Source organism: Accipiter gentilis, chromosome 11 (genome assembly GCF_929443795.1).
Source record: "Accipiter gentilis chromosome 11, bAccGen1.1, whole genome shotgun sequence".
In the NCBI taxonomy this organism is placed as follows: Eukaryota; Metazoa; Chordata; class Aves; order Accipitriformes; family Accipitridae; genus Astur; species Astur gentilis.
Window position 1 is genome coordinate 30,578,472 of NC_064890.1, and position 13,056 is coordinate 30,591,527.

The 13,056-nt window shown below is 36.5% G+C and overlaps 1 protein-coding gene across 5 annotated transcripts in view; it reads left to right on the forward strand.

The window, feature by feature from the left end:
• DOCK4 (dedicator of cytokinesis 4) overlaps positions 1–13,056 on the forward strand; it is a 251,486-nt gene that overhangs the window by 154,028 nt on the left and 84,402 nt on the right. For all 5 annotated transcript variants that reach the window (XM_049814215.1, XM_049814218.1, XM_049814217.1 and 2 more), the window contains exons 14-21: positions 2,499–2,623; positions 4,095–4,257; positions 5,005–5,111; positions 5,802–5,958; positions 11,758–11,855; positions 11,961–12,044; positions 12,156–12,256; positions 12,962–13,043. In XM_049814215.1, coding sequence (XP_049670172.1) covers positions 2,499–2,623; positions 4,095–4,257; positions 5,005–5,111; positions 5,802–5,958; positions 11,758–11,855; positions 11,961–12,044; positions 12,156–12,256; positions 12,962–13,043 — 917 coding nt within the window. The remainder of the gene's footprint in view (positions 1–2,498; positions 2,624–4,094; positions 4,258–5,004; positions 5,112–5,801; positions 5,959–11,757; positions 11,856–11,960; positions 12,045–12,155; positions 12,257–12,961; positions 13,044–13,056) is intronic.

Here is a 13,056-nt window from a genome sequence, read left to right on the forward strand (position 1 = left end):
TCATTTAAATCCTGTATGGTTTACTCTATTTAAAAAGGAAAAAAGATGGTTTTCACTGAGTTTCATCTGGGCTAGGTCATGAAATTTGCGGTGGAAATGGTTATTTGGTTATGTTTCTGTGAAGACCCCATGGAAAATTGAAATAATTCCTCGCTGATAAATGAAAATGGTGACTGAATGTAGCACAAATGCCTGTAGAATTCAAGTTAATATTTAAAGAGAAATTGCTGTAACTATAAGTCATTTGCTAAAATAAGTTATATAGCAAAGATCTCTCTTTCATTACTGTGTGTTATCATTTTTTCTGAAAGTAAAACTCTTGAAAGTGACCAACTGCCAGCACTAACTAGAACCGATCCTAGTATAAGCATATGCTAAGCAAGGGCCCAACATAACGCATGCTCTTTGGTAACCATGCTGTACTAGCTTCTAAAACTTCTATTATAAAATATTACTGCACTGTGGAAATAATCAGAATCTAGTGGGTTCAAGGATAATTCTGTGACTTGAATAAACATTAGAACAGTTTTACTGATTCAGACTAAGGGCCCATCTAGTCCACTGTTGTAAACAGACAACTAAAAAAGAGTAAGAACTGAGCATGCATATATGCATGTATGGTAATTATCCCCTGATGCTCTCCCAGCCTCCAGCTATTTTCAACTCAAGAGATTTCCTGAGCTGCTTGTGATCATCTGTTTCATATCCTTTAATGGATCTTCCTTCCATGACTTCTCCATTCTTACCTTGAACCCTTATACATTTCCCACATTCACAATATCCTTTGGAAAGGTTTCAGTTTGTGTTTGGTTTTTGTTTTGGGGTTGCTATTGTGTTTGGTGGTTTGGGTTGTTTTTTTCTTGGGGGGGGGGTGGTGGTGGTGGGGGGGTTGTTTTGGGTTTGTTTTGTTGTTGTTGTTTCTTGGGGTTTTTGGAGGGGAGGTTGTTTTTTTTTTTGTTTGTTTGGGTTTTGGGGGTTTTTTTTGGTGTTTTACAAGTTTTGCTGTCCGTTACCTGAATAACCACCACCTTTTGCTTATTTTGAACCTGGTTCCCACCAGGAACCAGAGGTTGATTCAATGATTGCACATACTTACTAGTAATTCAGCTCTTTTGTCCTTGACTTCACACAAAACTCTTAAGTGAATACCATCTGGTCCTAATGTTTGTTTCTGTTCATTCTGTCTAGCTGTATTCTAGCCTCTGTCTATAGTTGTTTCAGAAGATAATTCATAATAAGGTAATACAATAGCAGATTCCCCCCCCCCCCCCCTTTTTTTTATGGGCATGGTTCTTGAGGGCTTGAGAATATAGCAGTTTCTTCTTTTACCTTTTTTTTTTTTTTCTATTGGGCAACGGTTTAGATTGTGCTTTGGAGGAATCATTTAATTATTTTGCATACGGTGATGGAATAATGTTATGGAAATCTTAGAAAATTGTAGCAAGACCATTGTTTCTGGTACTTACAAATCACAGGAGAGTTGCACGCAGTAAAATGCAAGAAATGTGAAACATGAGAGTATCCTGGAAAGTTCAAGCAGGTCAAATTCTGCTTGCACATTAAAATGAAGGTGGAAACTGAAGATGTGCTAATTGTTTACCAGTTACATATATTTTAATTAATTTTACCCACAGTACAAGTATCCATCTTATGTTTGACATTTACGTGGTACAACTATAAATACGCAAAACTGTCATACTTGATTTCTGTTCACCAATGCTCAGTGAAAATCTACTTTAATAAAAGAGGATATTCCCATTATGCTAAACTTGCATTTCACTAGGTGAAAGCATATATTCTCAATTTCTTTTTCTATCAAATCCAGAAATTATAATTTTAGAAGATGCTCCTAATTATGATGCTGATTGTCCTTCATTTTTCTATGTTTCACAAGGGAAGTCCAATTGTTTCCAAGTAGTTCTGGTAATGTTTGTCCAGGGCCAGATTAGTTTACACTTTTTAGAAATAGATTTAGCATCTTCAAACAGAGCAGGGCCTTCTCTGCCATGCCGTTCCAGTCACCACCAGTACTGCTGCTTCCCCCATCACACCCCTGGGAACTGCCAACCAATCTTTATTTCTTTCATCAACTATAAACTTGGTGGTTTGTGTCAGCTGAAACTAGAATAAAATTACCATTGATCTCATACAGAAGATCTAGTTATGGTCTGACAGAATACTTAGAATGTTACTGTATGAATGTGCAAAGAATTTCAATTTAAATATGCTAGCAGTATTGAGTAACTTGGATATACTGTGTAACACTTAGGTAGTGCCTGTATTGGATTTGTAGTTTGAGAGGGATGAAGCTTTGTTGATTTTCTTGGTTTATGAAAATAAGTGTTTTTATTTAAAGTCCAAAAATACTGACAAATTGTGGGTGTGATACTATCCCTTGTTTGGAAGAGAAGATGAAAGTCTGCTAAAGTACTAAAAGCAAAAAGTAAGGAAGTTGAACTGACTTTTGTACACTTTATGTTTGGCTTGTTTTTTTGTAGGTGAAATGAGGAATGATTTATATATCACTGTAGAAAGAGGAGAGTTTGAGAAAGGAGGGAAGAGTGTGGCCAGAAATGTGGAAGTAACAATGCATGTTGTGGACAGCAGCGGTCAGATTTTAAAGGTATCTTTGTTTTATGTTTTTCCTTGCTGTAGTTAATTTTAATACACTTTTCCAGATTTAAATAATCTTTTGTGGCATTGTTTGAAGAATACAAAAGAGGTCATGTTTATCTTTTGCTGTCTTTAGATATTCAAAGTATTTCCACTTTGCTTAAAACCTTTATAAAATGCATGTTTGTTTTATTTCTGTGATCAATTACATGATTCAGATAAACACCTACAATTGCCAGCCAAATAACTAATGATTCTGCTAAGATGCTGCAAAATGTTGAAGCAAGATCGAGTTTTGGAGAATTTTTTATTTCATAATAACTCTTCTTAGTAGGCATGCATTTCCTCATGTTACACAGAATGTTTTGATCACTTTCAATTTTTTGTCTGATTTTAACAAATCAGAGATCCTTGATACAGAAGTCACCACCGTGTATCAATAAAAGAATAAATTAATGTTCCTTCTTTTCTTCAGATTTGATTGCGTGCTACTGGTGATAGCTTACAAACAGGCACTGTTTTATATTTAGTTATTAATAGATGATTGTTTCTTAGATTTTTTTCTGTACCAAAAGATTTCTGTTCACCTTCAACATTTTTGATACTTATTTAGCATCATTTTTTTTCCTTTTATTTGAAAGTACTTTTTTCACATATTCAGCATGATCTTGAGGGCTGTGGAGTGACAAAACGAAGAAAGGCTGACACAAATACTCTGGTGCAAATTGTATATGTGAAGTGAGATTGTGCATATAAATGCATGGCATGCAATGTATCTACGTTTATATATATACACACGTAAATATACATGTATAAGAGTGTGTATGTATAAGTATCTTTTGTATATATGTGCACATTAAAAGAAAAGAATAACTGAGGAGAAAGGCTACAGTTTACCTTTCCTACAGAGAATTAATGGGTATCCCCAAGTCAGGACTTGGACAAATCTGTTTGCCTACTTTGCTATGGAGAGACCATCGTGGGTTTTGCAAAGGCAACGACACTTTGCTTCTTCCTAATCAGGGAATCTAGATTTCTTTATTTTTGCATGCTGGGACATATCATTGATAGCAGCAGGGCTACCGGCTTGTTTCAGAGGACTGAAGATCTTGAGCCTGGGCTGCTCTTGTCTCAGTTACATTCTTGTTTGTTGCTTGGGCATAACGCTGGATAGACCATGCTGCGTCATGGGACTCCACATCACATTCGTTGCTTAAGCCTTCCTGATCACCCAGTTCCCCCTATATAACACTTTGATTCTCACTGATGTGCGTGATTCTTGCCATTTTTTCTAATCAGCAAATATTAACGAAGCGCTACTATTTTTGTGGGGTTTAAGATATTGAGCATTGTACCACACGTGGCATTTATAACATGAATATAAACATTAAATAGTCTTCCTTGGAAGAGCAGTCCTTGATGACATCTTACCAGTGAACTGATCTATCTTCTAATCTTTAATCAAATTTTTTCTTCATTAGGATTTTATCTCATTCGGCTCCGGAGAGCCACCAGCTAGCGAGTACCATTCCTTTGTGCTTTATCATAACAATGGTCCCAGATGGGCTGAGCTGCTGAAACTTCCTATTCCCGTGGACAAATTCAGAGGAGCACACATCCGCTGTGAATTCCGGCACTGTTCCAGTAAGCGCTGTTCATGACTTCTGCCAGTCCTTTCCATTACAGCTGCAGTCAGCGCATGAGTTTCCATAATACCTCAGGAAAAAGCCAGCTGCATGAACTTTCTCTGTAATGCTTTCATGACGCAGTTGCTTGGGCTTGCAACTCTCCTTGTTGCAACTCAGTGCTTTGGTAAAGCCTAAATACCAGGAGAAACCAGTCTAGTTTTATTAAATAGAAATAGACAACGTTGCAGCCACAAATGTAAACAGAATTTTGGCTAAACTCAAAATGCATCCATGTAAGAGACAGTGACATCTTCAGTCATATCTATAGAGGCAGATGCCCTGTTTGAAAATAGAAATGTAGCATAGCCTGAGGCTGACCTAAAATGGAGACCAGTAGGTAAAAGCTACTGTAGTGGGGAAATTGTCACCAAAAAAAATCCTTTTCATGTTGGACTGGCTAGGTCACATTCATTTCGGTTTCCTGGCATTCTGTATATTGCTAGACTGCATATTTGGTGGCTTCCATTATTTGTTGTTAATAAACACCACATAAGTCCGGAATACTGCGTTCTGATTTACAGTGATATAAAAGAAATCATTACAGGAGATAACGTGCAAATCTGAAAAGAAATTTAAGATAGTTTTAGTCTGACTAGCTGCAAATAGCTGCCAGTATACATTTGTATGTTGTATTATATCCATTTATTTTGTCTAAAAGGTACACCACTAACTTTAAATGCTGCTATTTACATATGTATTTCAGCAAAAGAAAAGGGTGAGAAGAAGTTGTTTGGCTTTTCTTTCGTGCCTCTGATGCAGGAAAATGGGAGGACTCTGCCAGATGGCACCCATGAACTCATTGTACACAAGGTAATTTGAATTAGTAATCATTAGCTCTAATGATTCCTCGGGAACATACTTTAAATGCCCAGAAACATTAGGCTGAGAAACTCTGTATTCATTACCAAATGAGTGATAATCTTGTCACTATTAAAATATCCAAAATACCTGATTGTTTAATATTAAGCTTCCTGTTACAAACTGCAATTGAATCTAGGTATTCATTTCAGTCCACAGGTTTTACTAAGTCTTACTATTATATTACGTTGTATTTATAATGGATTTCACAAAGGTAAGTTCAATTAAAACACACAAAGTGAACCCCATGATAGCCTCTTACTGAATTGCTGAAGTTGGAAAATCAGGCAAGCTCATTTATACAGATCTACTCAATGTTATCATTTTTAGAGATACTTCAGTTTTGTGGAATTTTTGTTTCTACATTTAACAGTTATTTCTTTGTTCAGACGATTTGATATGCTCCCAGATAAATTTTAGATTTTAACACCAAAATTTGTAGCTATGCATTTGACATAACCTGTGCAAATTTGTTAGACTTTAATGTCAGATATGAAGCTATGATCCAAAAACAAAGTTGCAACAGGCATAGTGAAAACTCTTCCATTTCTGGAAGAGAAACAATAAGAAGTCATACAGTTTAGGTATTTGGTCCTTTGTTTTTATGCAGTACTAGTTATTTTAACTGGTTTGTTTTCACAGTGTGAAGAAAACACAAACCTTCAGGATTCTGGTCGCTACCTCAAACTCCCCTTTTCAAAGGGACTTTTCCTAGGAAATAACAGCCAAGCAGTAAAAACCACTAAAGAGTCCTTCTGGATTACGTCCTTTCTCTGCTCCACTAAGCTCACACAAAATGGTAGGATATGTTGCTTATTTAAAACATGATGAATTCAAATGAATGTGATAGCTAGCCTTTTCCGTGCCAAGCAAGCATGGATGTACTCAAAAATAGCTTATGTTCTATCCATTTTACAAACTGGTTTTCTTCATAATTTTTTTATATCCAGATGGCAACCAATGCAGCATGATAAACCACTGATTTAAGTAGTTCAAGAATGCTTTTTAGATTAACATGATATTGGAATCAAATGCAGCACTCTTGGAATCAACTATCAAAACCCAGCTGCTTTACAAAACCTCTTAATCTGTTTGTTGTAGAGTTTTTATGAAATACTTATTGTAGGCTTTAGGCTGCTGCAGTTTGGTTTTAATTAGGCACATACTGCTTTTTTGTTGTATCACTTCCCTTCCTTTAAGCCAACAAACATTTACTACTGCTTAATCTTATACACTGGATATAAGGAGCAGCAGATAGAAATAGGTGCGTTTGCCCTCTTCACCGTTGCTCTGTATAAAATTCTGAAGATTCTTGTTTATTTGCCGTATCAACTACAGTTTGTAACTGTAGCAGTTTTCCACAATTTTCTACATATTGTGTATTTGCTTGGTAACACGTTTCTGCCCATTCTTTGGTATACCCAGTTTTATATTATTTTTTATAAGCTGTTTATCACAGCTTTAAGATCTTGCTTAACTCTCTCTTGTGTGTGAATGACTGTCTTTACCCTTCTTGTATGTATGATGATAAAATTGCTAATTGCTTGCAAATTGATTATAGGTGTTTAATAACAACTAGAGCAGCTTTTAAAATTGAAATAACCATCTTAATTTTCACTACTTAGTAGCAAGTGTCCAAAATAGAACTATGTGCAAATAATAAGTGTTCTGTTTCACTGTGCACATCCATTCTGTATTCTCATAGCAATTAGCCTCAAAGTAATAAAAGTTAGCCAATAGAAGATTTTCCCAAAGGTTGCTAATAGGCAATCAGAGACTAAATTTGCTTCAGTTAAAGGCCTTGATTTAGGAAATCACATGAATCTACTGGTACTTACACATGCATGAAAGTGCTGCCCGGAACTTAAGTGTCTCACTGATAAATAGTTGCACTATTGTCTGGGGTTATAATACTAATTTATGTTCACAGTACAGGAGTTATTTTTTACTTAATGTAAATAGATGTGTGACATAGGGCATAAAATTTCCTTTTTTTTTTTTAACCATATTCTGAGTAAGAGGGTGTAGAATATCTGAATAATATTGATCCCCTTTTCAGCTCTGAAAGAGTTAACAATTATTTCAGCAGTACTTCAGAGGGTGGAAATATTTTCAATAGACAGGCTCATATTTTCTCCAAGGATCTTCTTTGGGAAGTTCATCTTGGTGAGTTTCCAAATCCCCATTCTTTTAAACAAAAATTTGCCAAAACCTATTGCATGCTCAGAAAATGAACATAGAGCAAAGCATGTGGATATTTGGTCATGTGAGCATTACTTCAGTTATCCCTGAGAGAATGTAGCATATTTATTAAAAAATACAGGATTAAAAAGATCCATGTATTTACTTTTTTAGTAAACATTTATATTGGGTTTTTTGAAAATTGCTGATTATTTTTTAATCTGTTTTTAAGTTTGGAGGTTTTTCTGAAGTTCTCAGAGATCTGTCTGTGTCTACAAACAACAATGTCCAGCTTGGAAATGAATTGAAAATTATGCTATTGGTCTGCCCATGGGGTGGGTGAGGACCCCAAACCCAAACTTGTAAAGGGTGTGACTAAATTAGGCCACAGCTTTACTAGCTTGCTGGGAAATTTTACTCAGCTGTCATTCTCTCATTGATTGTTCCCACATGCCATCAGCTCTCATGCATATTAAAATTATGGGGACTGGGGGAAGGAGGCTGATTCCCACTTGTTGGGTTCCATAACTTCCTTACCCTGGGTACTTTGGAGGGGTTTTTAGGATCACTTCCAAATAATTTTTGGAGACCTTCTAACCAGGGGAGTCTGTGCGTTCATCAACATATCTCACAAGAACGCATCCTTATCTAATCTGTGTGCTAGTTAGCTTTTCCTTAGCTTGACTTTTAATCCTGCATAGTTAATCAGTTAATGTTAGCAAAAAAGTGTACCAGCTTTCGTATATTCCAATCTTAGCTGGGCAGTTATATTTCGTTATCCTAAAAAAAACCAAAAGAGTGAGAGAGAACATAGTAATTTTCTACTGAGTAGTTATCAATACAGTCTTACTTAGTTTTTGACATACAGAGGGATCTCTGCCTGCCAGAGACTCAGGATCCATCCAGCAAGTCGGAATATTTTAGCAAGTTGGCATCCACCCATTCTCAGCACTGATCAGCACATCCCCAGTGAGCAGCTGTTCATCAGCAGAGCAACACGCCACGCAGCATGTCTATTGCAAGGCAGAGGTGTGATCCACCTATCTGCGTTTAAAAAAAAGCCAAACTGGTGATTAATAAAACAAAACTATCAGGGTGCAGCTTTCCAGAGTGACCCTAGTTTGGAGGGAGTGTTGGAAACCACGGAAGCAACCTGTTGGAAGAGGAATGCAGACTGGCAGTTCTGGAATTTGGCTTTTTCCTTTTGAAGTGCGGTTGTGCTACACCAGGCCAAATCCTGATGTCTCAGGATTTATAGAAGAGATGTGGAAAGATCATCCCAAACCACTTCCTTATATACATGATTCTAAACCTTTTATTAAACCTAGCACTTTGGATTTAAATTGCGGACTTTGAGAAGGGAAGTGTTTTGTTTGGTAGGAATGGTAGGTCAGGTGTAGCCTATTTTAAATGTACAAATCAGATCACGATTAAGAGAAGGCATTGGAAATGTTTTTCTTCTTCAGCAAAACTTATCATCAGCATTGACTTTTTCCCTTTTCCAAAACTGTGTTTTCCTTGGGGGCCTAATTTTGGGGACAATTTTTTATTTTCATTTCTCTTAATACATGACACATTGCTATCCCTTTCCCTTGTGATTCACATGTCAGATTTTCTATTCGTGTCATTTATGCTTGGGCTATTCGTTAATGTTATCTCAGCAATGTCTTTCCTCCTTAGCATTTCCCTTGAAATAAGTGCTTTGAAGTGAGTGTCTTACATTTGCTTTCTCTTTCTTTTTTAATCCGCCAACAAATCCCTAATACTGAGTGTCAACTATCTTCCACCAAGTTCCTCCAGCAAACCTGTAAAGAAGTGTTTTTCTTGCTATGAACTGACAGCTTCAGCTAGTCTCTCTATTCCTCAACTCAAGTTGAGGCTTAAACAGAACAAGGTGTAGAAGTCCATTTAATTATCCAAAAGATAAATGCAATTCACTGGATTTGTGATGCTTGTTTCTTGAAAATTCCTAACGGAAGGAATAATAAGACTTATCATTTGTCCTTTATCTTTGGGATGTGTCTCTGATGCACATGTGGGACCCTTCAGCATTCTTAGCGCAAATCAAGGATCTCTTTTAAGCCAAATCATTCCATACTAGCACACTGTGAAGCAAAACAAAAAAGCATATAAATGCATAAAAACAATTTGTGCCTGCCAAAATCAATTACAGGAACAAAATATTAGTGGAATAGCATGTAGGGTGTTTGCCATTAACACCTTTGGCAAGATTTGAATATAGCTGAAGATTTGTTTAATGTTATTAAAGACAGAAATATTACTTTATTTCTTGTTGTGGGGGAGAGGAGCTTTCCTGGAGCAAACTGGGAAAGAAATGGGAAAGACAGGTGTGGCTCAAATGTTACTGGAGTGTGAAAACAGTCTGTGGTAGAAAGCACCCAGATAGTTGCTGAACAGAGAGGAAAACTTGCTATTAGCTTTTTAGTTCCGTGAGTACTGACAACAATTCAGAAGAACTGGATCTTTCTAAGACAATGCTGGACAGTGATCAATGAGACAGTAGTTCAGCTTAAACTGATGGAACGGTTGGATGGTGGTTAAGGTTGTCTGCTTCAAACAGCCAGGCTCTGAGAAATTCTGAAAAGTTGGTTAGTGAAACCTGGAAGTAGTAAATTTGAATGTAAAGGAGCTTTGGTACTTATTTAAGTTAACGGTTCAAAAAATATGTGGAACTCTTACTGAACACAACTTGAGTAGAGTGCCGCAGACCTGAGCGAGTGAGTCATGGGCAGAAAATGTGAGGAGTAAGCAATAGAAGGGAGAAAAATAAAAGCAATGTGTCAGAGTTCAGCAAGGGTCAGGATCAAGTGAAAACTGCTGAAAAGCCAAGCCAAGCTTGTAAAACTCTATTTTAGGATATTGAATTGGATGGGACATGAAGTTCCCAATCTCATAGCAAGGTGGTTTTTTTAGTACATCTCTGAAGCTGAAAGCAATAACATATGACAAAGGAGTAATAAATATAGTACTTGCATTTAAGACAGGTAGAAGAACAGACATGTTAACTGGGCCATCACCCTCCGATGAATTTTATGCAAGTATTTACAAGAAATTGTGGATGAAAAAATGGACAATTAGCTAAACAGAATGTGCTGTAAGATGAGTTTATCAAAGGCATATCATGCCAGAATAAACTTCTTAATCTTTATTTTCAAAGTTGTTTGGTTTTTTTATCGTTGTTATTCAGAGGAAACACAGCCGATCTAAACCATCTGGACCTCAACACCACACCACATGGGAAATTAGAAAAGAAACAGATTAGAATAAGAATTTTAAAACTGGTAACTACAGGCTAAAAGGGAACTAGCAGGTTGCACTGTAATGGAGGGAATTTCCTTCCCGAGTAGAAGGATAATACTACTAGATCTGAAGAATTAGGCCTGGGATTGCTGTCTTTTGAAGGGGTGGAAGGGGGTGGGGATGGGAGTTACTTCACTAAAACGTGAGACACTAAAAAGCCTGTTAATGAAATTTGTTGCTAATATGTAGTTGAAAGGGCTCATCAGTTGAGAGGACAAAATCAAAATATGATACAGGCAAAGCAAGGTAACTTTGGTTTAAATAATTAATAAAGAAGAGTAGAAATTAGATCAAACCTAATGGTACAAAAGGCAGGATCGTACCCTAATGGAGACTCTTGGGGATTCTGCTGTAGCCAGGGAGCTGAAGGGTATTAAACAGGAGAAGGACCTATTTTTGTGTCACCAATAAAACGTATCTAAAAAACCCACCAAATTCTAGATCATATATGTCAGTTGTCTACAGCAGACATATGAGCTTGCTAATGATACAGAAAACAGTGATGTAATCTCATCTGTAATGTAGTTACCATTTTGGTTAAGAAAGCTGAGGGAGAATGAATTAAAACCGGAGGAAGTGTGAAGACACTCAGGTATGTTTTAGCTCAGAAGAGTTCATCTTCCAGAAGAGATTGTGTTGCTTATTAATAAAGCAGGATCCTAGAGGCATTGTGTTTGTTCTCTAAAATGATATAGGAAGATGAGAATTTTAAATATATTCAAACTAGTAATTAGGAGACTGTTTCTAGCTGTCAGAGGACAGCTCTGGAAGGCATACTTCAATGGGATGGGAGACAGCAAAATAATTACTTTTCTTTAGATGGTAGTTGACAAATATCTGAACAAGATTGCATGATACAGTTGCCACAGGAGACTGATTTTAGTGACCCAGTACCACGTTGTTATGTTTCTATTGATGGAGCAATTATGGGATGGAATGAAAATTCATTGTTGGGCAGATCCTATTATAGCAAATCTCAAGGCGTTTTCTTTTGTTTTAGTGATGCCAAGTTTTGCTGAGTGGACTGTAATAGTAGAATTTAAAATCTGACATGCTGCTTTGCTTCCAACTTTAATCTTGCGTTTTGTTTTTGCAGGAGATATGCTTGACCTTCTGAAATGGAGAACCCACCCAGACAAAATTGCAGGCTGCCTCTCAAAATTGAAAGAAATTGATGGTTCAGAAATAGTGAAGGTATATAGCTTTCTATGCTTTTAGATAATATGAAGGAAATAATGTATTTGCATGTCACAAAAATACCTATTTAATAACAAACTGTCTCTTATTCTCTCCAATCAGTTTCTTCAAGATACACTAGACACTTTATTTGGGATTTTAGATGAAAATTCTCAAAAATATGGATCAAAAGTATTTGATTGTTTGGTAAGTTTAATTTTGTGATGATACTTAATGCTATTTAAGAACTAAGTAAAAAAAAAAAAAAAAAAAAAAAAACCCAAAAACACCCCTTTTTTTTTTTCCCCTCACATTTAGGTTCACATAATAAATTTGCTGCAGGACAGCAAGTTTCACCACTTTAAGCCAGTAATGGACACTTACATTGAAAGTCATTTTGCAGGAGCACTTGCATACAGGTGAAGTCTGTACTTTTTCTATCTGATTTGAATACTGACAGTAATTGATAAACTAAGCAGAATCAATCATTTGGTTAAACTAAATGGTATCATTAGAAATGAAATACAATACTTGTATGAATGCCCAGATTTAGGCCATTAAGTTACCAGAAAGATTACTTGCTAATGCTCTAACATTGGCTTCATTTTTAAATCTTTTTCTTTAGCGGATTTCTTTATTTGAATTCCTTTGAAAAACATAGGAGCCTTAACATCATCCAGCTGCAACTGTGTTCACTGGCTGTGTAGAGCAGTGCACTACTAAGTAGCACTTACTCTGATGTACTCTGTATTTATTTGCCACCTAAACTTCCATTAGAACCAATGCAGCTTAATGAGACCGCAGACCACTGTGTGGAATAGCAGGGGTAGTGCGTGCTGGCAGGGACTCTTCTGGCTTAACTGATCTTGTGTATCCCTGTCAAAATCATTCTACTGCATATGTCATGCTGGTATTGTTTGCTGTTCATCAGAGACCTACTAGGTGGCTTTCAGCAGACTGAAAACTAAGTGTAATATTGGGCCTGTAGTGATTAGTGAAATCTAGTCGTATATTTTTTAGTTTGTCAGTGTTTCTCATATGACAGCTAATGGTTTGCATTTTATGTGCAAAGTTAACCCTTCTCCCACTTCTGTGTTGTAATGCTTTCTGATGTGCAATTCTAGAGATCTTATAAAAGTACTGAAGTGGCATATTGATCGAGTCACCGAAGTGGAGCTGCACGAGCACATACAGGAAGTACTAAAGGTAATAAAAATCA